The sequence below is a fragment of the Ambystoma mexicanum genome, chromosome 10 (genome assembly GCF_040938575.1).
Source record: "Ambystoma mexicanum isolate Mex_15411 chromosome 10, UKY_AmexF1_1, whole genome shotgun sequence".
NCBI classification, from domain to species: domain Eukaryota; kingdom Metazoa; phylum Chordata; class Amphibia; order Caudata; family Ambystomatidae; genus Ambystoma; species Ambystoma mexicanum.
In genome coordinates, this window is record NC_090932.1 from 691,411,400 (window position 1) to 691,437,063 (window position 25,664).

Sequence of the window (25,664 nt, forward strand, 5' to 3'; positions counted from 1 at the left end):
AGGATTCAAACCTGTGACCTGCAGATCAAACACAGATCACAACAACAAGCATTTAACCCACTGAGCCATTTTACCGGCTATAAGATAAGAAATCCCAAGACACGCAACATATTTCTCTTAGGTTAATTGAAGAACAACCAACCTTTGAATGCCAGGTGCTGACTAATTATAAATGAAAACGTAGTAAGGAATGGCTCAACCAAGTCCCTAGCCAGGGGTGGGGAGGATAGTAACACTTGCGTTCATATTAGCTTAAATTCCAATAATTTGGACGTATAATTCAGAATCAGTGTCTATGCATCAGGGCCAGACATGTCCCAGCAACTGCCTCGACTCCCCACACGTTCTCAGAATCAAGGCGGCTAACAAGGCCAAATACAAAGGAATATTTTGGCTCATGGCCTAGGGATAAGGGATAGTGTCTTATTTAATTGGAAGAATGCAGGTCTTAGACTTCTCACACCTCCCATTTTTAGTTCATGTGCTGATGACCTGTCATTTGCAAGGTTGGTGAGCAAGGTGCTGACCAATGAAAACCCTTAAGTTTGTACCACCCAGTACATGTTCCCGTAACCAATAGTCAACTTTAAAGATGACATATACACTTTCCTATCAATTTCAAGGTCACCTCAGGTGAGGCCATCAGATAGCTGTATAACCAATGGAAGGACTAACCCATATATTTTCTACATTTACATAACTCCCTTAACCAATCCCCGTACCCTGTAGGTTTTTGTAGCCAAGATTGTGATGTGATGTCAATGGTGATGTATTTTCTGTTTTTAAACTGTTGTAAAGCTTGTGAAGAGCGTGAGCTGAGAACTATTGTGCTTGTATGCTGTCCCTGCTTTATGTGGATTGTTAATAAAGCAGGGTTTTGCCATTTACTTTGACCACTTCTATTATTGGGTGCAGGATTCCCTGGCCTACCGTGTCAGCTCAGATTGGGTTCTCCTGTCTACCTTTACACTGTGCTCTGATCAACTGTTGATGATCCGTCAATGAAAAGCACTTCCCATTCTTCTAATGCATCCTCCCTGACATTAATTGTGTCCTTGTCTGTGCTTTAATATGTTTTGCAATCATGCAGTTCGTCATCTGGTTGTACTGGTTCTGCAATGAAAGTAGCAGGGATGACAGTGTAACATCTTACAATGTGAAGGGAAGGATTTGAAATAATGATTTCATAAATTGATGCTCTTGTGTGGTGAGGATAGATTTGGATTTTTCTAGTATAGCAGAAACTGCATGTTCTACATAGAGGGTAACAGGACAACCCATTGTAATAGTGGATGATTTTTGTATGGAGAATGCTGCTGCGGATGCTGCTAAAGCTTGTTCACAGGGAAAATGTCCCTGCATCACTGGGTCTAAATGATCACTGTAATAAGCCAAAGGCTTGTGTCCCACTGAAGTGGGTTGGGTGAGGCCATATGAGTGTGCGAACAGAAAAGATTGTTTCTTGTATCTGGTGTGGCTAAAAAAGGTGCATTACTGATTGAATTTCTGAGTTCCTGGAATCATTTGATCACCTCATTTGTCCAAACAATGTGTCCCTTTTACTTTCTGTGTTTCCTTGCAACAGTGGTTTTATGTAGCTAGAATAATCGAATATCCAAGCACAGCAGTAATGCATGATCCTAAAAACTGCTGCATTTGCTTAATCAGGGTTGGCTGTGGGGTATGGTGTACTGCCGCTGCTCGTTCTAGTGCTACTCTTTTCCCTGCTGATGACACCATCTGTCCTAGGTACACTACCTCTTTCTGACAATTTTGCAGTTTATCTTTGTCTACCTTGTAACCCTTCTCTGCTAGTAGGATCAAAGGTGTTCTGTCAGAGTCATTCTGCTATACTAGAATCTCTGGTGCACTGACTGACTGGCTGGTGAGACTATATATCTGCCTGTCAAATCAGGAGTTATGGAACAGAGGGAGAGCCAGTGCCAAGAGAAGGCAATTATAGGTGACAGTCTCAGGGGCCACTGACAGAGGATCCTGAGGAGATACAATTGTGTCCCTAAAATCATTAAATCTGCCCAATGTTAGTGGATTTCTTTTATTAGTGTGAACTTAATCACCTATAAAGGACTCAAATGTTTGCAGTTAAGTCACAGTGAAATTTAATTATTTGTCCATGATCACACACTTTGATAAAGCAGTGAAACCAGGATTTTAACACGCTCTGCAGTTGAGGCACTTGACCACATATCTTACAAACTTTACTTGGTACAAATATTTAAGATTTGGCTTTCAAAGACTACAATAATACTGTCCTTTATTGATTACGTGCAAAATACAGAATCACATGGTAAATAAATCTGACAATATTTAAAGCCTTTAAGAAACCTGTTTGCCAAAAAAAAGTTTTTGCTGCATCAAGTGCGCCAAAAGCCATGTGCCGTCCCAAAGATAAGATCAAAAAGATAAAATCATCACTAAGTGGTTGGTTTGGATTGACGCCTGAACCGTACAAAAGATGTGTTTGCATACATATGTTGTAGAGATTTTGATTGCAGGCAACTGCTATGAAGAACCGGCAGTTAGTCAACACGAGCCTGGTACTAGAGCCTGTTCTGGCCTGAATCAATCACTCAGCTATTCTGTGTTGTCCCCTCGTGGTGCCTCCTTGCTATTGCAGTGTCCTGGATTCCAATGGCGTCCTGCTGTGGCCTCTGTTATTTGCATCCACCTCCCTAAGTGAGCAGTTCCTGTGTTAAATCCCTCCCTATCTAAGTGAACTGATCTAATTTACCTAACTAGCTGTCGCCCTCGGTCCCGCCGCACCCTTATTGAGGGGGCATGGGGGCCCACAAAGTGGCAAATCTATGATTCCCACAAACAGGTCATTGAGGGAATATAACTAAATCATGCTACGCCTGTGGCCACTCTACCCCTTCTTAACATCCTGGGATGTTTGTTGTTCCTGTGTTATCACACTACCTGAGCACCATACTTGATAATGAGGAACAATCAATGTGTTAAACTGCTTGAGACTTGCTTGAACATACACTTCATAACCATTGATAATAACTTGGTGCAGTAATATTCATAACTTTCTAGCTTGTCTGTACATTTTAGAAAGGGATCCATCTTCTGCACATCCAACACCGGACCACTCCCAAAGAAAGGCAGCAAGCAATTTCAGACATGTGCCAGCCTCATTGCATCTTGGCAGTCCATCGCCAACACATCCCTCTCCCTTATTTCAACTTCTGTGTCTCACAGTTTTCATTGGTCTCAACCTCTTCCCGCTTAGCCCATCTTCTTCTCCTCTCTTTTCCCATTTAACCCTCCACTGCAGACCATGGTCTTGATTCCCTGGTTGAGGGCACAAAATGCAATTTTCTGGAAAAACCTTGGCACTGTGGGACAACTGCAGTGGTCCTTTTAGTGCAGTATACAAGCTGAATAACGTAGCATAACAAGTAGATTCTAAAACAAGAAATTGATTAGTTTCACTAATGATTATTTTTGAAATGTCTGGACCAAAATTAATCAAAGGCAACATGCCACAGGGAATTGTCAAACCTGATGTAAGGAGTCCAATCCCTGTTGTTATAACAATTGCCCTTTGCCCTTTTCCTTATGACATCACACCCAAAATACCTTGCCCACAAGAAATGGAGAAGACAGGACAAATGAAGAGATCCCTAATAGAAACCAAGATGGTTTGACCCCTCTCCAGGGCTCCTTCCTCTCTGGCTACTCTAATCCTCCCCCTTCCCATGCTTGCCTCCAACAATGTGAACAATCAATACGAGGGGGGGGAGTTGAACTACCTGGGCTCTGACGGCTTGACCTGACAGTTTTACAAGACATTCCAAGCCCTATTGATTCTCCATTTGTCAAAGCTGTTTAACACTTTCCTGACTACACGGAGTACTATCCCATCCATGCAAAAATCAATGACTATTCTAATTCTAAAGCCTAATAAGGATCTCAAAGTGTTAAATTCCTACTGACCCATAACGATTATGAATAATGATGCCAAGATCTATTCAGAAATCCTGGCAAACCGTCTGATTATCGTGCTTCCTGGTCTAATCCAACTTGATCAGACAGGTTTTTTTTTGTCCAGAGAAATATGCATGACAACATTAGGAGAATTCTCAACATGGTTGCAATAGCTTCAGCTACTGTACAGAGAGGGGGCTGATCTCATTAGATGCCCACAAAGCATTTGACCAGCTGGACTGGAATTATCTCAGGACTCTCCTACAGACAACTGGCTTTGGTCCAATTATTCAACAATATCTCCAAGCCAATTATGTAGCTCCCACCACAGAAATGTGGATCAATGGGAAATCAACGCCTCCTATCCTGATTGCTAGGGGGACAAGGCATGGTTTCCCTTTGCCCCCCTTGCTGTTTGCCCTCTCTATGGAACTGTTTGCCGTGCAGGTTCGAGATGACAGGAGTATTAGGGGTATTACAGGTATCTGGTCATTGCATCGACAACCAAAGCATCGACAGCCATACCATCTAAAACAACGCATTGGAAAAAAATCATCTAATGCATTTTAGATGTTAAAGGGTTTAGTTTCATAAAAATGGGTTTTAAAGTTTACATAAAGGGGGACAAAGGGTGCCCCACATTAAACTTTTTTTTAAATGCATTAGATGCTTTTTTTCTTTTTCTTTTCTTTTCTTTTTTTTGTCGATGGAATTACTAAAAACCGTATTACGCATAAAGGCAAAGAATATTAGATGTCCCTCTACGCTGACGATGTTCTTGTCATGATTATTGAGGTGGAAACTTCGATGATCGCATTAGGATGAGCTTCAGAGCTTTAGGCAGATCTTGAGGTTTTTAGTGAATTACCCAAAGTCATAGGGCTTAGATGTATCGATCTCTCAGGTAGTGGTGAACGCCATATCAGCTATTTGTTCAAGAACATGGAAGCGGGAAATAATACACTACTTGGGTATTAAGGTTCCTTTACATGTTAGACCCTCTATGAAATCAACCTCCCTCCTCTCTTTGCAGATCTGATGGCTTCACTGGATCAGTGGAATATTCAGGAAATCCCCTGGCTGGGTTGTGTTTTGGCCATAAAAATGAACGTAGTACCGAAGTTCCTATATCATTTCTTAGCTCTCCCAGTCCAGGTCCCGGTTGGCAGCATAAATACCCTCCAGAGTAAGATTCCCTCCTTTATTTGGAAGACTAGAAGAGCTTGAATCTCAAGGAAGGTCCTTTTGAGGCATCCCGGGTCGGGAGTGTGGGTATCTCAGACATATATATCGTTACTACCTGGTGGGGAAACTATCTCATGCATTCTTATGGGGCAATTGCCTCCTGGCCCCATCCAAGATGGCTTCAGATGGCTTTAGAGCTATCACAAGTCTCTCTTGCGCAGCTTCCCTTCCCTATACAATATCCAATGGTCTTTCCCCTCCTATCCTCAAAGCAGCTCTCACTATCATGTTGGAATAAAGAGGTAGCGAGATGAAGTATTGCACTGGGCTTAAGGACGATAACTCCCATTTTTAATAACCCAGACTTTACGCCAGGGGTTCAGAATCCAGGTTTTGATCAGTGGGTGAGAGTGGCCTGTAAGAATTGAGACAACTACATGTAGGAGGAGTCTGACGATCTTTAAAGGAATGTTTGCCCCGAATGAAAACGAGGGGTTGAGATATTGATTGATTGATTGATTGATATTTTATTTCTATCGCGCTCGTACATAAGTGTTTCAGAGCGCGACAAGGCAAGGGAGGGGAACAGGGAAGAACAAAACAGCGATCTTACTAGGCCCAGTGACATTGAGAATGCGCAAGTGCATGGGAGAAGGGGAGGGGAAAAGTGCATGGAAGGTGGAGAAGTGGAAAGTGCGAAGCAGAGGAGAAACAGATAAATAATAATAAATAAATAAATAATAAAGGCAACAAACAGTGGTAGTGCAGCCAGCAATTTGCAAGTACTAGGTTTAAGGCAGCAGACAGGGTAGGTATGATAAGTGCAGGAAGAAAAGGGGGGCTGTATGGGTACAGATACAGACCCCAGTGCAAGGGGTGGCCCAGAGGCAGTGCGTGAGGGTGGCAGGGTGAGGAGGTACCTGGGCCCGAAGGACAGAGGGTGGCCAGGTGCACGGTGCCAAGAGAGAACAGATCAGCAGGGGAGAGAGGGAGCGAAGGCAGAAGCAAAGAGGAAGGTCTTGAGGTGCTTCCGGAACTGGAGATGGTTCTCCTCAAGTTTTAGAGTGGCAGGGAGGCTGCTCCAGAGGGAGGCCCCAGCTGAAGACAGAGATCTACCCCCAGCTTGTTTCTTTGAAAAACGACTGACCCTGGGCGGAGTTAGAGGTAGAGGAGCGGAGAGCTCGATAGGGGAGGTATTTGCGGAGGGATAGCTGAAGGTATTTTGGACCCAGGCCCCAGAAAGCCTTGTGGACAATGCAGAGGGTTTTGAATTTAATCCTTGCATCCACTGGGAGCCAATGGAGAGATTTCAGAGCTCTCGCAGTTCCGCCATTGCGCCTCCAACCCCGAGGTCAAATATTGGAGGACGAGGGACTTATGTGCTCTGGAACTCATGTATCTGTCTGGCCTGACCGAAACAAAAGTATCAACCCCTTATAAACTCCTTGATCGTTTTGACTCTGAAGAATGGTTGTCGTACATGTTAAGATGGGAGCAGGATCTGGGGTATCAGATTGGAGATGAATAGGGTCACTTCTGGGAATCGCGGAACATCTCGCTGTACTACTTGTGCTATAGATGGTATTTGTCAACTAACAGACGTAACAAAATTAATTGCTCATATCCAGCTTTATGCTGGAGAGGTTGTAAAGACAAAGTACTGCCATATGAAGTGGACATGTGTCAAAGCACAACTCTTTTGGAAGGAGGTTCTCTCCCACATCAAATTGATCACAGGTATTAGCCTGCAATTGGACCCAGTGATAGTACCTCTAGGGGATCGGGGTGACGGGATCTACCCACTCAAGGGAAATGGGGCAACCCTTATTACGCACTACCTACTTGCAGCGAAGATTACTTTAGCGCGAAATTGAAAAGAATCGGAGGGCCCGATATTACAGATGTGGTCGGGTACGGGGGATTCTTGTTTCAGAGAAAATCACTGCATTAGCAATGGGAAAATACTCGACGTACGTTGCGATCTGGCTGCCTTTTGTCAATCATGTTAGTAAGGCACTCCCTGGATTATACAAGCAGAGCTTATATAAATACCTACTTTTGTTATGAAGGGGGAGAGTCTTACACCGGAACCGAGGGTTATGCAATGGCTTGATGGAGGGGAAGCCAGAGCACTAGAATGAGGTGTGAATGATGTTGGGGAAGATCAAACGATATTAATCACAACTATAAACAATGCCTTAAGGTGCTTGTGTCATACAAACCAAAAAAGCTAAGGCTTTCACACCCTGGCAGCTGGCATCTTGTCACAATCCCTCTCGACAATGGCAGGCATCTGGGAGCTGCTTGTCTCGGCTTGCTCTTTTACCTGCATTTCTCATTCAGTTCACTCGTGCACGCGGCCCAAGCTGGCAGTCATCCTGGGATTCTGATTGCCACTCCTCCACCATCACCTCGCTCTCTGGACACACGGTGCCCCTTGCTCCTGCCACCTGGCTCCAGCACTCACCTGGTACTCCTGGCTGCACATGGGTTCCATGTTCGACATCCAGCACCTCTCAGAGACGTGGCCTCCCCATTTCTTCCTCCCAGGGGTGTTACTAGGTCAGGAATGGGGCTACGCTAATGTTGAGACTGTCGAGACTCGGGGCTAGCTAGCCTTTGGTTGTAGCTCCTGGGCTTTTATCAGGGGCTACAACCAAAAGATCCGGGGCTATAGCCCTCTAAGCCCCCCCCCACCTCCTAGTAACGCCTCTGCTTCCTCATGTGCACTTACATTGGATCTCCTCCAACCATCGGGATTCCTCCTTTTCGGGTTCCTCCAGCCATGCTGGTACAGCAACGCCCAAGGTCACAACACAAGATCATTGCATTTGGAGACAGGCCGAAGATTCTGTAGAAGAGGGAGATTGGGCGATACCACAACTGGTATAGAGAACTGGGTCAGAAGGTGAGGAAAAACGGGTCTGTTTTGAATCCCATCGGAGATAGTGGAGGAGTGTGTTCCAGTGGACTGGAGTCTGCACTGCGAATCCGTGACATCTGAGGTGTTTTCAGAACCTTGGTAAGGCTAGCAGTGGGAGTCGGAAGGATTGCTGAGTTATTGAGGGCTGACATCTCTTGAATCGAGCTGGAATGTAAAGGCGTAATCTCAACCCTTCGGTAAAGGACTGGATTTTGAAGAAAACCCGAATCACTTTTATGGTATTACTGTGTTCCAAATACGATTTTAAATTAACAAAACAAAAAATTCCCTGTTCATGCTGGCAGACACGTGTTTAGCCCTCTGCTTTATGAAGGCCAATTATCAAAGGTCTTCACTGCGAGAAACGCGGATTAAGGAATGCCGATGGGGGCACACGTGGAAACATGGCCCACCTTTAATTTACCCGCCAGGAGTTTCTTTTCTTACAAAAGCAGCCAAATGAAATGTCAAGACGCAGCTTCATTTGAAATGGCTGTCTTTAGCCTTCTAATCAGTGCACACCTGCAATAACTGACCTCGGCAAAACGCAGTGCGTGAAACAGGTCGGCCAGCGCAACCGGAAGTAACTGTCTGGTTGATAAAGGAATGTTTTTGAGCACAATAATAGCATACAAGTAAAAGTCATCACTTGAAATGAATGTGCGCTTGCGTTGAAAGGAAACTATTTACGAACCCCATCAGACCCTATAACATACACAAATGTGACATTTGAACAATATAAAATAATACCTGTTCAAAGTCTAAAGTGCTGTTTTTCATCTCACCTAGATTGAAACAGCTGAAAGGGGGCCCCAAAGCTATCGTGACAGGTTATACAAATAAAACGAATCGCTGTGGACAGTCAAATGCTAAATAATAACTGCAACCCAGAGGGCTGGACAGTAGCGAACCATTAGAAATAGCAAGCCTGACATTTTCCTAGTCATGTTTTGCTTTATAGAACCAGTGCGGAGTTTATGTTCTGATGCAGTTTATGTTTGCTGGCATAGCTCCTCCAAGTTGTCCCATGTCAGGCGGGAATTTCTTATTCATGCATGTCCTTTTTTCTCTGGAGGCTAGCTCAGGGGCAATGTGCTCTCCTTGGAAGAAAGATGACACGGAACAATACGGGTTCGATCCCCGGGTCCGCGCTTAGAAACCTCTGGGTATTAGGCTTAAGCGCGTTATAAATAACCTACCATATCATTTGCATTCTGGTACTTGTATTTTTATTTACTATTACAAATATAGGCCATCAAGTCCCAGAATTCAAGAACAAAACTAGAGCTGAATGAGATACTGACATGGTACAATCAGGAGTTCTGCCCTTCTTTTGTTTCCCAGTTAAATCTATCTCTGACCCTACACAGTACCAATTATTCAGTTAAAAGCTATGCTTTACAGCACCTTCTTATACTCGCCATTAACATCTGTTATCAGTGCCAAGATGCCCCACTGGGGTGAGCGTGCACGTGTTGTGTTATGTTATGTTATGCTATGTTATCTTTTGTCAGGTGTAAGCTATTTCGCAGGTTCTGGTTTTGAATGTGCATACTGGTGCTTGTCGACAACAGTGTTTCTGATGAACAATAAGCAGGGAAAAGTGCTACTGAGAGAGATGGAAGTGGGGGCGCCCATTAATTAAAAAAAATAAACACATTCTAGCAATCCAGCAGGCTCCCTTAATATCAGCTCATAACTGGATGTCGATCATTTGACTCAGAACCATAAAATATCACGTGAGGACACACGTGCATTGAGATTGCAGAGGGGCTAGTTGAGTATGCTGGTGGCACTGCATCCAAATGGGTTTATGTCACAAGCATGAATCGGAGATGTTGTTAGGCTAGAGGAAACCCAAAGAGAAGCACTTTGCCATTGCAGGATCTGACGATGGAGACAGGGCAGAAACTGCCTGGAGAGTTGTACATCCAGCAGGTTATGGCTGGTGAGACAGAAAGGATATGGCCTGTATTCTTCGACCTTGAAGACGAAGAAGACTGAAGGAGACACAAGAATATTCCCAAACGAAGCAATGCAACCTTTTTGTGCAAATGTCGAAGCCTTCAGTACTTTATGTTCTCTCATGAGCGCTGGTCGTACTACTGTACTGACCAGAACAGCATCACTGCGATGATTAGCAAAATGGCATTACAGGACTACAGGAGGCCACTGTTGACTGATGGATTATTGGAAGAGGGGCAGCTATGAACATTTGTAAAATTAAAGCTTTGTTATTCGGCACCTTATTAACCGGAATGCTCTATTAACCAGAATCTCCATTGCCGATAATAGTAACAGTTCCGGTTAAGAAAATGCCAGCTAACAAAGTTTTGCAGGAAGATAACACAGCAAACAGACAAGGAAGCTTGGTTATCTAGTCTGTTGGGTTTGTTATATGGCTTGGACAGTGGACATTTGGTTCACTGGCATGCTTATTATTCAGTACCATTGGGAATCCAATGGTGCCGGATAATCGCTTTTTCACTGTACTTATATTTGTATTTGCATTTATATAGCACAAACCTAGCTAGGAAGCAATGGAGCACTGTACAAGTAATTTGGGGTTAGCATAGGTTGGTGGATAGGGAGGTTACAAAAGGAAACATCTTTAGAAAATGATGAATATGGCTTTCGTGCCCCGGCACGGGGCAAACAAGGCCGATAACGGGCCACCAGCCGGAGCCATGGTAGGCACGACCAAAGCGAGGGCCTCAGCGAAGTCTGTGGGGCATACTGGCCATGTCCGCCCACCTGCTCCACCGGGGCGTGAAAGCCATTCGCACCCCTGGGTTTATCCGGAGTGCGAATGGTTTCTTTTTCCCCTCGGGAGATACGCACTTCTTGTACAGCCAATCTCCCGAGGAGGATGAAGAGAAAAATTAGTACCTTTTCTCAATGGTGGTGGCCATCTTTTTTTCTGTTTTTCTCTTCATCCTCCTCGGGAGATTGGCTGTACAAGAAGTGCGTATCTCCCGAGGATCGGAAGGAGCGCTGGGACCGGAGCTCAAAGCTCCGGTCTCCCAGGTAAGTTAGGAGGTAGGGAAGGGCTAGGAAAGGGGTTCGATTGGTTTTGGGGGTGAGGGCAGGTGGAGAGGCAACAGGAGGAGGCTCCCAGATGCCTCCACAAATCAAAAAAAAATCATGCCACCCAGGGAAGCACCCTGGGTGGCTGGCACAGCAGCTGGAAAATGTATATTCTCGCCCGCTGTTCCAGTAACCTGATTGTATTAATTTAAATACTGTTCAATAAATCAACAAGTCAGCAAGAACAATAACTTGATGATTCGGTGTTCTCTCCTTAGTGTAATCATCTGTTATCTTTTGTTGCAGAATACTGTAGGACATCATGGGTGCCCATGCAGATGACGTCAATGGTGATGCAGAAGGCGACTTAAGAGTTAAGAAGAGAGCACGGCAACCAAATCCCAACATAGACAGAGGATGGGCCTGGATGATCGTCCTCTCTTCCTTCCTCATACATATCCTTGTCATGGGTTCACAGATGGCACTGGGGATACTAAACATGGAGTGGCTTGAGGAGTTCAATGAAAGCCGGGGGCTGACGGCATGGGTCAGCTCCCTCAGCATGGGTATTACACTGATTGTGGGTAAGTACTGACACATTTATTTCAGAGTCTCTCTCTCAAATGTATATTGCTTTGTAGTGAAAGAGTTGAAAGTAGGGTGCCAGCTGACCATAGTCGTGTCTGACTATATTACTACCCAATCTTTCCTTCTAGTAATTCCTGCTATTTGAAACCCAGGAGAAAGAGCAGAAGATACCCAGGTATTGTAAAGAAATGTGGAATTATTAAAGGACACCTAATTTTATTCAAATGGACTTTGCAAATTAAAAATGCTTATAGACAAGGACGGTGCTATGAGAATAGTTTGGCTCTTCATATAAAAGTCAAGAACGTATAAAGTGGAGGACACATGCGTCCTTATGTCAACGACGCTGTCTCAATGACATCAAGCATGTCCTTATGTACAAGAGCAGCAATTTTATCACATGTCGCACAAACAATGCCGCAGATCATTAGAGGAACCCAATATAGACACGGGAGAGTTTCATTGGATATTGCATTACCCAGTATTCTGGTATAATTTATTCTGTAATCACTGATAATTTTCACTTCACGTGGTATGTCATCAATAATGTTAGAAGCAAAGGGTTCAGATTTTGTGCCAGGGGAGTTTTGTGTCTTCATTGCAGCCCAATTAAACATTTGATTACATCCAGGACTGTTGCACACAGGTGGTCCTATGGACCTGCACGTGCATCTTTCTTTCTGTCACCGCGCCATCACATCAGTCATCTCACTAGGTTATGGCTCAGCATATTGTCGTTTGAGTTGGTCTGGGTGGAAAGCACAGTTGTTTTGGGGGAGGATCAATTGTATGGTTCTTTTGGCTATCCTCATATATCATCATTGTATGTTATGGTTCTTTGCGGCTGCATGCGTCCCTGAGCCTCTGTGATACATATTGTCACAGAGAAGCAAGACGTTAGGTAGGCAGAGCTGAAAGCTATATTATTTAAACATGGGCAAAGTGTCTACAGAAGGATTGGAACTGTAAAATAAAACAGAAAATAAACACATAACAGGGATGTAAGCATGTTTGAAAATGTGTATTTGGGGACAACCGGTATGTGTATTTTGAATCAGAATGAAACACAGCATACTCATGAACCCACACACAACCACCCTTCCAAGAACCCCCGCCCTCCCACACACACTGAAGAGAGTGCAAAAACTGAGGCACTCTGGGCACCTATTCAAATATTTTACTCTTCATGTATTTAAAAATGAAGCAATCAGGGGGCAAAAAAGAATGCCAGCCACAGGGCTAGAACAGGAGAAATAGGGGGCCAAAATATTCAGACTTCTTCATTGTTTACTTTTTGCATATGTTCTACCCACTTCCGGTCACATGATCAAATCCAAAATGGCTGCTATCTTAGATTGGTGCTTTCATAAACTACACAGCAGCTCTCCCAAATTATACAACTAAGAGTAATGTTATTAAACATGTAGTGGCTTTCAATAAAGCCCCCAACTTAATAGAGCGGGCAGGATAACAAAACTGTGTTATAACAATCATGGCATAATGCACATAAAACTACATTCAAACCCCATTTTTATTCCCACACCTATATATAGAAACTGATATATGCTGAGATATCGGACGTGCTTTGCATATCGAATGCTTTATACCCGGGTCGTAGAAAACTGCAGTGGCTGGGGTAAGCAGACGATATAGCATTGTTAGACTGCACCTGCACCCCGACTGGATTGCAAGCTATATACTTTGTGCAATTTATGAGTATTCCAATCTGCATGGATTAAAGATAAATTCAGCCAAAGCTAAGATCTTGTCATGTGGTTTAAATGTTAACGATTAAATTTAACCATTAAAATAGAATGTGACACAGTATCCATATCTTTGCATTATCATTGATCACACATTAACTTGGAAACCATTTTTCCAGTCATTAAATAGAAAATGTATGCACTAGTCACAGTTTTGAAACGCCAACAATTTGGACGGTATAGTTTGCCACAATTAGTGCCTGGCTAGTGCAAGCCCGTTATTGCCTCTCTTTAAAAGTCAGCCATGTTATAAGGGGTTGCCTACAGCCACCTGCGAATGTAAGATATGCCTCTTAACCTATACCTGTGTTCCTTTCTGCAAGGTAAACCTCAAATACTATATAACAGTTGACTCGATTAGTAAACTGGTGTAATATCTGTGGTCGACTTCACCAATGGACGCTTGGGTTCTGAAATTCTGCGTGCGCAGCCTAAAGATGTGTATGCTTCGGGGAATACGCGGCCATTTCTGTAACTGCAGCACATATTCTGTCACGCGAGTAAGTGCAACTATACATAATGGTATACTGACGATAGAACTTTAATTTCCCTTTGCCATGTGTGTGCGCCAGCCGCATTATCTGGGGGAAAAAGGGGACTGCAATGAGCAGGTTTAAATGTGCAGAGTAGCCCCTGTAGTCGTGCAGTCTTTAATGTGCTAATACCAGAGGCGTTGCTAGGGGGGAATAAGGGGCGTATAGCCCCGGGTCTTTTGGTTGTATCCCCGGATAGAAGCTCAGGAGCTACAACCAAAAGGATATAGCTAGCCCCGAGTCCCGCCAGTCCCGACATTAGAATAGCCCCTGATCCTTTCCAGGCCTAGCAACACCCCTGGCTAATACATTTATTATTTCTTCTGTTTTTTGCTTTTGAAGTAACGTGGCCGATTGATTTCAAGGTAGGGACTAGAGCGTTATTTTTGGAGTTTTGAAGAGTATTTGTTTACGAATAGCACTTACCCAAAATGCAGGTGCCCAGGGGAACAAACCCCGTTGTTTCAAATCAAAAGTGACGGACACGAGACCAACTCTTCGGGTGAGTCCACCCGGTATTCCATTTTCTCATCTTTGGGGGAATAGGGAGCTCTCACCCAGAGGCATTTCGCCACCCCAGCACACAGCATGTTTTAACATTGAATTTGGTTTTGAATAGACTGCATGAATATCACCATGGGCGTAATTTTATGGGGGGACAGGGGTGTTTGTCCCCCCCTTACTCCCCTACTTTCATATCACACCATTGTGTCCCCATTAATTTGGCTGGGGCACCTTTTCTTCAGATGTCATCCCCCCTCGCACCACCCCAACATTTTCAGAAAAGTTGCTCCACTGAATATCAGTGCACGGGGCAAGAGGTCTATTCAAATACTACAGACTAATCAGTGCAGAATATCGTTTGTATTTGAAACATTGACTCACATATTTCTCTCCTTTTTGTTTCCCTTTCCCATCCCGGTCCCAATTTATTCCCTTCAGCTATTTTTCCCTTCATCTTTTCCGCCCTCCATTTGTTGTAATTTTCTTCAATGATTTTTTGTTTTTGACTTTAAATTGATATGGTGCAATATCTATGTTAAACCTGATTGGGCTATTTTTGTTACATTGCGTCATGTCCACAATGTGATGTTTGTGATGTGTTATTTCTTCTACAACTAGTGTATATCCCAATCCCTTAGAGTGCCCAGGTTTGAAAGGACCCTTTGAAGGGTCGAAACACATGTCACCTAAAGGGCACATTGCAAGTAAAGTATTCTTTTTTCAGACCTTTCAAACTATATCATCCTTTAATTCTATTTTTGGACCCGGCGCCATCTTCAGGTATCAAATATCCATTTATGTATAAAATAACACTGGCATGTAAAACGATGACACTTTTCTGGGGCAAAAGGCTTGCATTTGCGCTCATTTGCATACCAACAATGCCTTGCTCATATGGCTCAGAACTGAAGGTGACCTTACCATGATGGTTACTGGATGGCGCTCTGGCATGTGTTACTGGGCACATATAGAGTCAAGCCTCAACATAAGGCACATAGCAACAGAGAAAAGCGTCTTTTAATAAGCCCGAGCAAAGCCACATGTAGAGGAACAAAGGTTTCAGATTTATGTAATCATTTTCACTTTTATCTGCTCCATCATTAATTCACTGTTTCCAACTGTCCACACTCTGAACATAAAGCATCAAGTTGACCCTTATAGTGTTCATAGTAATGGGAAGCCAATGGATATTTGTTATCACCATTGCATATCGCTCGGATATAGCCTTGAATCCATAACTTCTCCTCCTTCATTTAATGGGTAGATCAATTATTATAATAGACAAGTGGTGCTGCGGTTTATAAGTTGCTTGATGTACCAGCATTTCTTTGTTTAGTAGTCTTAACAGTTCTTCAACCTATTTAACTAAATTTGTAATGCCACAGATAAAAAAAAACTTGACTATCCTTCCCTAGCAGTTTCTCTCCTTCTGTTCTTCAAAATGGTAAGGGACCGGTAAGCCCCTTAACATGGGTGTTTTCTTAAATTTAAATTCAAGTTGATCTTTAATCACAGAGCTCAATGTGGGATCTTTTACCAAGATCTTTCAATGGTTATTAAATATCTTCCTTTTTTCTTGTTCCTGAGCACGCAAAATTTGTGACAGACTGGATTGGTTCATCATTGGTCCAAATTCTTTTTGTTTTTACACTGAGTAATTGAGTAATCGCTCTCTTTTAATCATACCAATCAATGAAAGATCTTGCTGGGCAATGTACTAATCCGTCCTTGTCGGACCGTCACATTGTTTGTCAATTGAAGCGCAGATTAAATGAGGGAATGGAGCAACCATGATCCCTTTTGTTGGAAAAAGATATAATTAAATGCCAAGTGTCACTTGCCTTCAGCCATGGAATGCCACGAATGGGCGCATACTTGTGGGAAGGACTCCAAGATGGCAGCAATATCACAGGCCACCTTTAAAGGCACAGAACAAACAGGTGAGCCAGATTACGTAGTTCAGCTATTTGAAGAGGTTCAATTAATGAGATGTAAACAAATGTTAGGCAGGAACCAATCCCAAACCAAGAGACATACACACCAAGAGCCCTACCAGAGCCATCCCAATCATCAGTCTTCTTATACAAAGGTCTCAAAAAGTCTAAATTAAAAGGCAACAGAATGGCTGAGGCAGGGAGAACCAGAGTTAAGTCCAGAGCAGACTATGTTCAAGGAAGTGGCATGTGCAATGCTATTTCCTGCAGGAGAAGGGAGACTGTCACTTGTCAAAAGGTGGTTACCTTTTTAAGCCAACTGCTTACTACCTGGAACCCAGGGAAAGATCTAGACAATGAGACACCGAGCACCCAGGTTGTGGTGAGGCTGAGCCCTCTGATCACTGATACTAGGTCATGGTGAGGTCTAATCTTCTGAATACTGATACTGATTGAATCCAGACCTACCCAAGTGAATGCTGAGACCTGCCTAAGAAAAAGGTTTACTTACCAGGTCTTGAGGAGACCTTTTTCATGAAAGCTGATAACTAATGTCCTGGTGAGATCTATCCAAATGACGGCTGTACGTACGTCCATGGGGAACCTGTATCGGAGAACTCTGAGGTCTGACTGTAGCACCTATGCTGAATGCAGAGGTCAGGAAAAGACAAATCTTACAGAAAATCTATGGATTGAGATAAATCCAACCACTCAGCGGGAGAGGCTGAGAAACACAAGATGGACGTGAAATCAGAGGCTGAGTAGCAAGGGATCTGTGTAAGATTGGATAGATCTGAGTGAACGCAGGAAGCCCAAGGAAGGTCCAGACTGAGTACACTTTTGAAAAGCCTTGCCAGGAGAAGCTTCATTATTTTGTGTTCAAGTCTAAGGATGAGCATTATAGAATAGGATTAGTGAATCTTTGTGTTGGCCAAGGGTTGTAACACTTGTCTTTCAGCTTAGGGACTAGCCAAGAGGCTAGAACCTATTAAGTATAGAGTGGAACATTCTGTTGGCCACCTCCATGTGATCTTGTGTTGTAGCTTAGGGAGTACAAAGAGGGACAAAGACTTATTAGATTAAGCTGAACTTTATGATTGGGACTTGCCCCACAGTAGGTGGTGGACATTGAAGAATACTTCACTTTAATTTTGCCCTTTCCTGACACTGTTTGAATTTAGCAGTCCCATTTCAGTAGTAGAGAGACTCACTGAGTCCCTATTGGCATTTGTAGAGGTGTTGCTAAGAGGCTGGGGGATTAGAAGGGGGGGCTGAGGAGTCCAGGAATCCTGATAGTCCGGACATTAGTGTAGCCCCAGATCTTTTCCAGACTTAGCAACACCCCTGGTCATTTGACCCAATCATTACCATGAATGCTACTTCAATAAAATGCTTTATTTAAGCCATAAGCTATTGTTGTCACATGTATCATCGCTCTTCCCCACATACCATACTTTAATCGATGCACATGTTCTCATCCCTACACACAAAACAGCATTCCGATATATTAAATACAAAGAAAAAAAAGTTTAAAAAAAACCTGTTTCTGATATCATTCTTATTGTGGGACACCAGGTCAGGGTACACCCCATAGCGAGTAAGCTAGATAACGTGGTTGCCTTTAGGAGCTCCAACCTAGCCAGACAGATTCTAGATGGTAAGGGTTACCAATCTCTAGTAACCAACTTGGGGATCAGGGAAGCCTGAGCTAGGAAAGCGGAAGACCCGGGAAAGATGAGAGAGGGGGCAGCCCTTGGTTGGACATCCTTGAAACTCAGAATAAAAACCATTGAGCCATTTGTGGCATTTGGAGTATTCTTGAGGCCATCACTGACAACGGATATGCATAGAATGAGATCCCCTACTGTTAGAGGTGGGCACAAAAGAGAAACAAACACAACTATACACATATCTATTAATACAGTGCCCTTCACAAGAACATAGATCCATTCTTACACACATCACACACCTAAAGATTCAAAAGGCACACATATAGGTACACATACAAATACAGATCACTCATACTCAGTAAAATACCTGTCGTCTCCCATACACATAGTGTAGTATGCAGATCTTCCCCCATCTGGTTCTAATATGTGCACCGTGCATTCTGTACATTTCACCAAGCAAGGGGACTGCCACACTGATTCAATACAACAAAGGTCTGAGGCCTAGTTCGTCCTCTATTGGCCTACAGTCACATTCCAGATGTAACTGTGCCTTAGGGACACTCATCAGTAAATGTAAACGTTTCTTGAGGAACCTGTTTTCAATTGGGGCAAGTCGTTTTGCATTTGCTGATCCCCAAATGTCAGCCCTGTAGACGGCTGAGGCTTTTGCCTGTAGCTGGTATATGTTCAGGGCGGGGCTGACAGCTGCCCCTCCATATCTATGGAAGAACTTGGCCACTGCACCACTGTTCTTTTCCAGAGTTACACTAGCCTTGTCTTGCTGGGCTGACCAGGATCCATTATCATCAAAACGAATGCCCAAATAATCGTAAAAACGGACCCTTCATCCCTCCACATTTACATTCAAGTTACGGTACTTTGATTGTTTGGGTCTACAGACTATACCTTTTGTTTTCCCTGTGTTGATTTCAAACTTCAGCAAATTACTTCATCAAAAAATCATGCTGGGAATCTGTTTCCCAAATCTTGGGGGTGGGGTCTAAGCAATTAATGATCAGTCTTCGAAAAGTTCATTTATATAGATGTTAAACAGGAGGGGTGAGAGGACGCATCCCTGTCTGACGGCCCTTTTAACACAAAGGGGGCCGTCTCCTCACCTGAGAGTCCCCACTGTACAGCCACCTGGTTTCCTGAATATAGTAACTGGGCCGAATGCAATAGGTGCAGAGGTACCTTCCTTCTATCTAGGACTTTCCAAAGCTGGTTTCGAGGTACTCCATCAAACACAGAGATATGAAACAGCATTCCATGCAGTATTGCAATCAACAAACGTGAATACCATGCACTGCTATTTCATTCAGGATGTAACATGGTGAATTATCCACAATTGGCCTCATTACACGGATGGCGGAGAACCATGGTGCTATTAGCGCCATGGTTCATGCCAGTAAAATACTGGCACCGCCTTGGCGGAAAGGGGAATTACCGCCCCATTCCAAGGTTGGCGGGGCAGTAATTCCCCCTTCCACCATTGCCCTTCCCCATTTTTGCCCCATAGGGCTCAATGGGAATGGGGAAGGCGCTAATTACGGTACCGCAAATTGCGGTACCGTAATTAGCTCCCTGGGTCCCTTTGCTGGTTGGTTTTTAACGCCTGCAAAAAGCAGGCGTTAAATCCCCCAACCCGCAAAGGGACCTCGTAGTAAGGCGGTAAGGATTTACCGGTACCAGTTTTTTACCGGTACCGGTAAATCCTTACCACCATCCGTGTAATGAGGCCCAATGTGAGAAACAAACAGCCCTTTTTCAACTTGAAATTTTCCATTAGCCAGACTACTAGCAATCTCACACCCAAGGTCTCAGCCCAATTAGAATGGTGAGTCACATATTCCAGAGCCTCTTTATTAAAATGAAATCCTTTATTCCAATTAAATTTAAGACAGCGTATTCACTAGCCACTGGTATGAGGAGGTTAATGAAAATCTGTTTTATGTCAAAATTTACACATTTTGCCAATCAGTTCTACAAGGATAATGCTGTCCGTGTAATGGTATAATGTTAATTCATCGCCAGCGCTTTTTTCGATGTTTTTTTCCAGACGATTAGGGAATAGTGTAAAATACCCCCCAAAAAATAAAAAGTAAATCTTTTTGATTGTTTTTTCAAAATAATATCGTCAGAAACAAAACCATCGAAAAAAAACTGGCGATGAATGAACACGGAACCCCTTGTAATACAAGTTACCATTCACACTGTGATTGGATGTCTTTCGACCCTCTCTGCTACTCGTCAGAGGCCCCTCCATGAATCCACAACTTGGGTAATCGCACAGATTGTTCTTCACACTCCCAGCACTGGGCTTGAGTCGCCAAACACCACACGAACAGTCCAGGGTTTGGCAAACCATTTCCCGATAGGACAGCCCTCAGTCCTTCTTTTAGTATTGTGGTCAGAAAACAGGGACATTAAAGTAACTGTGATTCCTGTATGTTCTCTATCATAGTGGAACACAGTGCAAAGTGTCCCACACATGTGTTTTATCATTGTTTGTTGCCTTGTGTGAAGTTAGGGCAAGCCTATATCTGTCCCCTCACCCTAGATAAGAGGCACACCACTACCTTCTAGGCACTAGACATCACAGGAGGGACACTTATTTTGGCTGGAGGGCAATATAGGATGTACTTGACGGCGTGATTATAATATAATTAGTGGAAGAGACCTGTACATATGCTGTGTTATTAAGTTAGGGTTTAGTACAGGTTATTTACCCACCCCCTGTCCCTGAGTGTGCTTCCTGCTCTGCCATGACTCCCAATTGGGAAGTCTTAAAATACATCTCAAAGTCAGGGGAACATACTCTCCCTTCATCCTTTGGAAAGATCAAGACTCTATATGAAATCCGAGGTTTTGCCTTGTTCCACAGAAAGTTCTGAATGAGCTTCTTCAGTTTTGTAAAAAAGGCCTGCGGGACCCTTATAGGGAAAATTTGAAATAGGTACAGGAAGCGCAGGAGGACCTTCATTTTAATGATATTCACTCTTGTCATCCAGGACAATAGTAGTTTACTCCATCAAGCCACGCCCATTACTATGCCATCCACAGGCATGCGCAGTTCTCATTTTGCATCCTCTGTACAGTGAAAAGGGGATCCTATCAAGAATGTCCTTGCTGCAAGCGGCATTGTACCCCTGGAAAAGACCACTGATTTGGTGTTGTTTACCTTGAATCCTGAATATCTCCCATAAATGCTGAGCTCCTCCATGATGGCACCCAGGGTCTTCTCCGGATCTTTTGCCACCACCAAAAAATCCTCTGAGAACAACGCAAGTTTATATTCCTGAACCTGCACCGTCAGCCCCTGTACCGCAATATTATTTCTCAGCCTCTCTGCCAGAGTGTCTATTACAAAGCATAAAGCAGGGGAGACAGTGAGCACGACTGCCTCGTACCTATGCACAATGGGATGATTCGTGAGAGCTGTCCATTACCCCCAACCCTAGTGGTTGGTTCAGAATATAGTTTACTCATCCCGGTGAAGCCATGCCCAAATCCAGCCTTGTGAAATACCCCCTAAGGAACTCCCAGTCATCCCTGTCAAAGGCCTTTTCTGCATCCAGTGTTAAAATGAAAGCGTCCTTATGGAGATGTTTTGGTGTTGCCAATAGGTTTAAAACTTTCTGCATGTTATACACCCCCTAGCGGCTTCTGAAGAATCCCGCATGGTCAGGGTGCACCATGGAGGGGAGGAATCTCTCCAGTCTAGTAGCCAGTATTTTAGTCAGAATCATAACATCAAGATTCAGTAGCTAGATGGGCCTATAAGATTCGCACTTCATGTGATCCTCCCCCACCATGGGTATTACAACAATGTGCGCTTTGAGGAATGAAGGCAGAACTGCCACCCCACAAAAGGATGCCATTATAAAGCCTACCCAAGAAAGGGGTGCGGACCCCCGCATATTATTTGTAAAATGCTGGGGTGTAGCCGTCTTCACCCGGGAACTTCCCCGACTTCAACTCCTTAATTACTGAGAATATGTCTTCACAGGAGATCGCACTATCCAGTGCTTCTGCCTCTAATGGGGACAAGTGCAGAAGAGAGACTCCATTTGAATAGCTTTCATAGTTTCCACCTTTCTGAACGTTTTCCTCCACATACAAGGTTTGGTAAAAGTAGGCAAATGCATCCATCATCTCCCCAGGTGTGGTCCGGATTCACCCTCCCCATCAACAATCGTGTGAGCCCTCCTCTCAGCTGCCTCAATCTGTTTCTTACTGGCCAATAGTGAACAGGCTTTGTCTCCCTTTTCGTAATATGTTTGCTTTACCTTATTGAGATCCCTATAGGCCCTTCATATCTCCAGTTCCCTCAAAGATAGTTTTTTGAGTTAATTTGCACAACTAGTTCTGCTCGGTTGCATCCCAGATCTCTTAAGCTCCCAAATTTCACTAGTCATCTCCAATGCCGCCAATAGTCTTTCCCTTAACTTTCTTGCTCCTTCCACCATGAAAAACTCTCTCATCGTGGCTTTCCCAGCCTCCCAAACCATCTGCAAGTCCACCTCCCCAGTGACGTTAATTGCAAAGTACTGCTTTATCTCCTCCCTTAAATTTTGGGGTGTTTTTAGTAGGCTAGATATTAAACTGTAAAGGTGAGTTGCCCTCTTGGAAGAATAAAGCTAATACCTTTTTTGGCCAGTAAGGGAGACTGTTTTCTTTTGGTTTTCCATACTGTGCTACACTAATTTACTTGTCTTTAATCAACATATTTTGACACAAAACAAAGAAATGAGAAACACATTGACTATAAAAACAGATGTGGTTGGCAAACCCATTTCCCTCAGGCCGTCTGTGACAATTTTCCTATTAAAGCAGAATCTGTCAGCTCCAAAACAGACTCTGGCAATACCAGGCTATGCGGTTCTACAAAGGGTTAAATCTAAAGAGGCATTTCCAGGATGTTTGATTGACAGCCTCTCCCTCCAATAGTAGAGACACTCTGAAGAACTTGAGTCCTTTCTTCTAATGGCATATATTTTCTTTTGTATGATCCGTTACTAGGAGACCGGAGGCGAAGAGTTAGAAGGAGTCAGTTACGAGTGGGCCTACTGAGCAACCTCAACGGAAGAATATATAGATATAGTTTTGTTTTCTTAACAAGTTGTGCCGTTGCGCTGAGTGTGATGTTAATGAAATTGAAAAGAGAGTGTTCGCTCTGAAGTACAACTTTGAGGAGGAGCTGAAATCTGTGATACGTCGTATTATGGCAGAGTGTGAGCTGTTATTAAGGAGGTGTGTCTGTTCCCCGACAGAAAAGGGGACGCGTCAGTCAGCTGGGGAGCAGCTGAATACGGCGGTCCAATCAGAGACCGAGCCATAGTTTGAAGCAGAGGTGGAGCCGAAGAACGCTTACTGCAGTCGCAGACAGGCTGAAAAGAAACGAAGCAATTAAAGAGGGGCAATCGCATAGGAAGCATCGAGGAAAAGCGGATAAACAAAGAATAGATGAAGGTACATTTATGAATACCCTCTCAACTAACACAGACACAGCCAACGGAGCGGACGTTTAAAGTAGTCCTATCTGCTCTGTGAAATGAACGCTTGATCTAGATGTCAGCAGAGTATTCATGTTAAGAGGAGACCAAAACATAATCAGGCATCTCCCTTTGAAAGTGTGAAAGCAACTATAAGAAAGTTCAAGTTATGTTGAGACTTTTGTGAAGATTTTACAGTATAGTGAAAAGCTCTTCATAGACAGTTTAAAAGAGTAAACCTGAGAGGTGAAGATATGAGGAAAGAAGTAGATGTAAGAAAAGTAATGTAACAAATAATAATAATAAGAAGAGGAGAAGAACAGAGTATTGAAACTTAAAGACTTTAGAGCAAGGAGAAACCATGAAAAGAGAGTGAACTTAAACACTTACCTGAATACCTACTGTTGAAGAAGTCTATTCTTGATGACCTGCAGACTACCCTGCTATACATATCATTTTCCTATAATAGAAAAGAAAGAATAAAAGTTATGTTAAAAAAATAACACATACTCATTTTTTCAGTGTTTATTTTCAATCTCACCTCCTAAACGTTTACACCGTCCCTTTGTCTTTTCCTTGGACTTTAATAGCACACACCTCAATGAAATGTAATCCTACTCTGAAAGAATACCAATATATTGTGCTTGTTTGAAAAAGCAAGTTTTAGGGATTTCACTTTTAAATATATTTTTCAAAACACAAAGGTTTGAAAAATAAAAGCTTGAAAATTATAGAAAAGCTGTGAAAAAGTTAGAGGAAGAAGCAACATAAGAAATATAGAAGAATGAATTAGGTGTTGCACATTGATATAACGGTACCCCAAACAAACATTTTTAAAAGACGGAAAAAAGAACGCTTGAATAGAGGCAAAGAAAGAATGTGGTACAGGAGGGTAGTGTGGAGGCAACAGGTGACAACCAACGTTATAAAAACTAAAGAGTGTGGAATATTTACAAGAGATCATACACAACTGTATAGGAATTACAAAAACTGAGAACCGTAAAGTTAACTGACTATGAAACTCTGGCATGACTCTCCCAGACCAGACAGAAGTGAATATAGCATTTTAAATAGTTGGTCAACTTATAGGCAGGTTCTTGGCAATCGAGCGCTGAAAATTGCAGCAACCCATTTAGGGTGTTGGTGGGCAGAATCTGTTTGGGTCTACTTAGATAGACCTCTACTCCCAATTCTAGTTTAAACCTTGGGCCATGATGGTGGACCTTATATCTCAGTACACAATCCAAACAATTGAAGCAGCCCCACGTCCAGAGTGGTCCCTTCCTCAGAATATTGCCTAACTTGCGTGCTTCTTCAAGTATCCCACATTCTGACCCGCAACTACATAATTAAAATTCAGTTGTTTCATTCCCAACTCATAGATTTTACCATTACATTTTCAGTTGCCCAATTAGCAGTCCTATTAATCACAGCTCAGGACAGATATTGTGTTTCCACGAGTCGGGGAGGTGGAAGTGTCCAACATGGCAGCATGAGAAGATGATCTTCCCTGCAGCTTCCGGCCACATGGCCTGATCGATCCTTTCGCCCCCTGCTGAAGCTGACCTCTGTGGCATGGAAATGGCCAGCGCAGAGCTATGACTCTGCATTGCCCATCCCAGAGAATTAATGCAATAGAGTTTTCTGAGATGGGACAGCCTTACGTAAGAGATGCAAAGCGGGTACTTCTAGCAAAATCGCACTGCCAAACCCTGTGCTGCTAATTATGCTTGTGAGGGACCAGTGAGATTCTGAGGCAGAAAGTCACTGAATATGTTCTGCCTTTAGTGGTTTTTCAGGTAGCAGGCACTGTAGCAGCACAAAGGAAAATGCCCCATCACATCCGACAGCTCACACGTGATATGCATGGGTTGTGATGGGGGAGTGATGCAACCAAGGGCATGGCCCACTCAGGGTTCATAGTGATCATTTCGAAAAAAAAGTTTCCACAAACAAAAGTTTCGAAAACAAAGTTCCGAAAAACAAAGCTGTGACAGCCTATATTTAACATGCAAAGTGCATTTCTTTCGAAACCAATCCGTCGACAATAGTCATGGACTGGTTTCAATTGAAATGCACTTTTACATG

The 25,664-nt window shown here is 43.3% G+C and overlaps 1 protein-coding gene across 5 annotated transcripts in view; it reads left to right on the forward strand.

Moving 5' to 3' along the window:
• Positions 1-25,664, forward strand: part of SLC16A14 (solute carrier family 16 member 14) — a 374,898-nt gene that overhangs the window by 282,097 nt on the left and 67,137 nt on the right. For 4 of the 5 annotated variants that reach the window (XM_069618293.1, XM_069618295.1, XM_069618292.1 and 1 more), the window contains exon 2: positions 11,396-11,673. In XM_069618293.1, coding sequence (XP_069474394.1) covers positions 11,412-11,673 — 262 coding nt within the window. In that variant the 5' untranslated portion in view covers positions 11,396-11,411. Of the gene's footprint in view, positions 1-11,395; positions 11,674-11,805; positions 11,853-25,664 lie in introns of those variants that run through there. The other variant, XM_069618296.1, reaches the window with a different exon arrangement.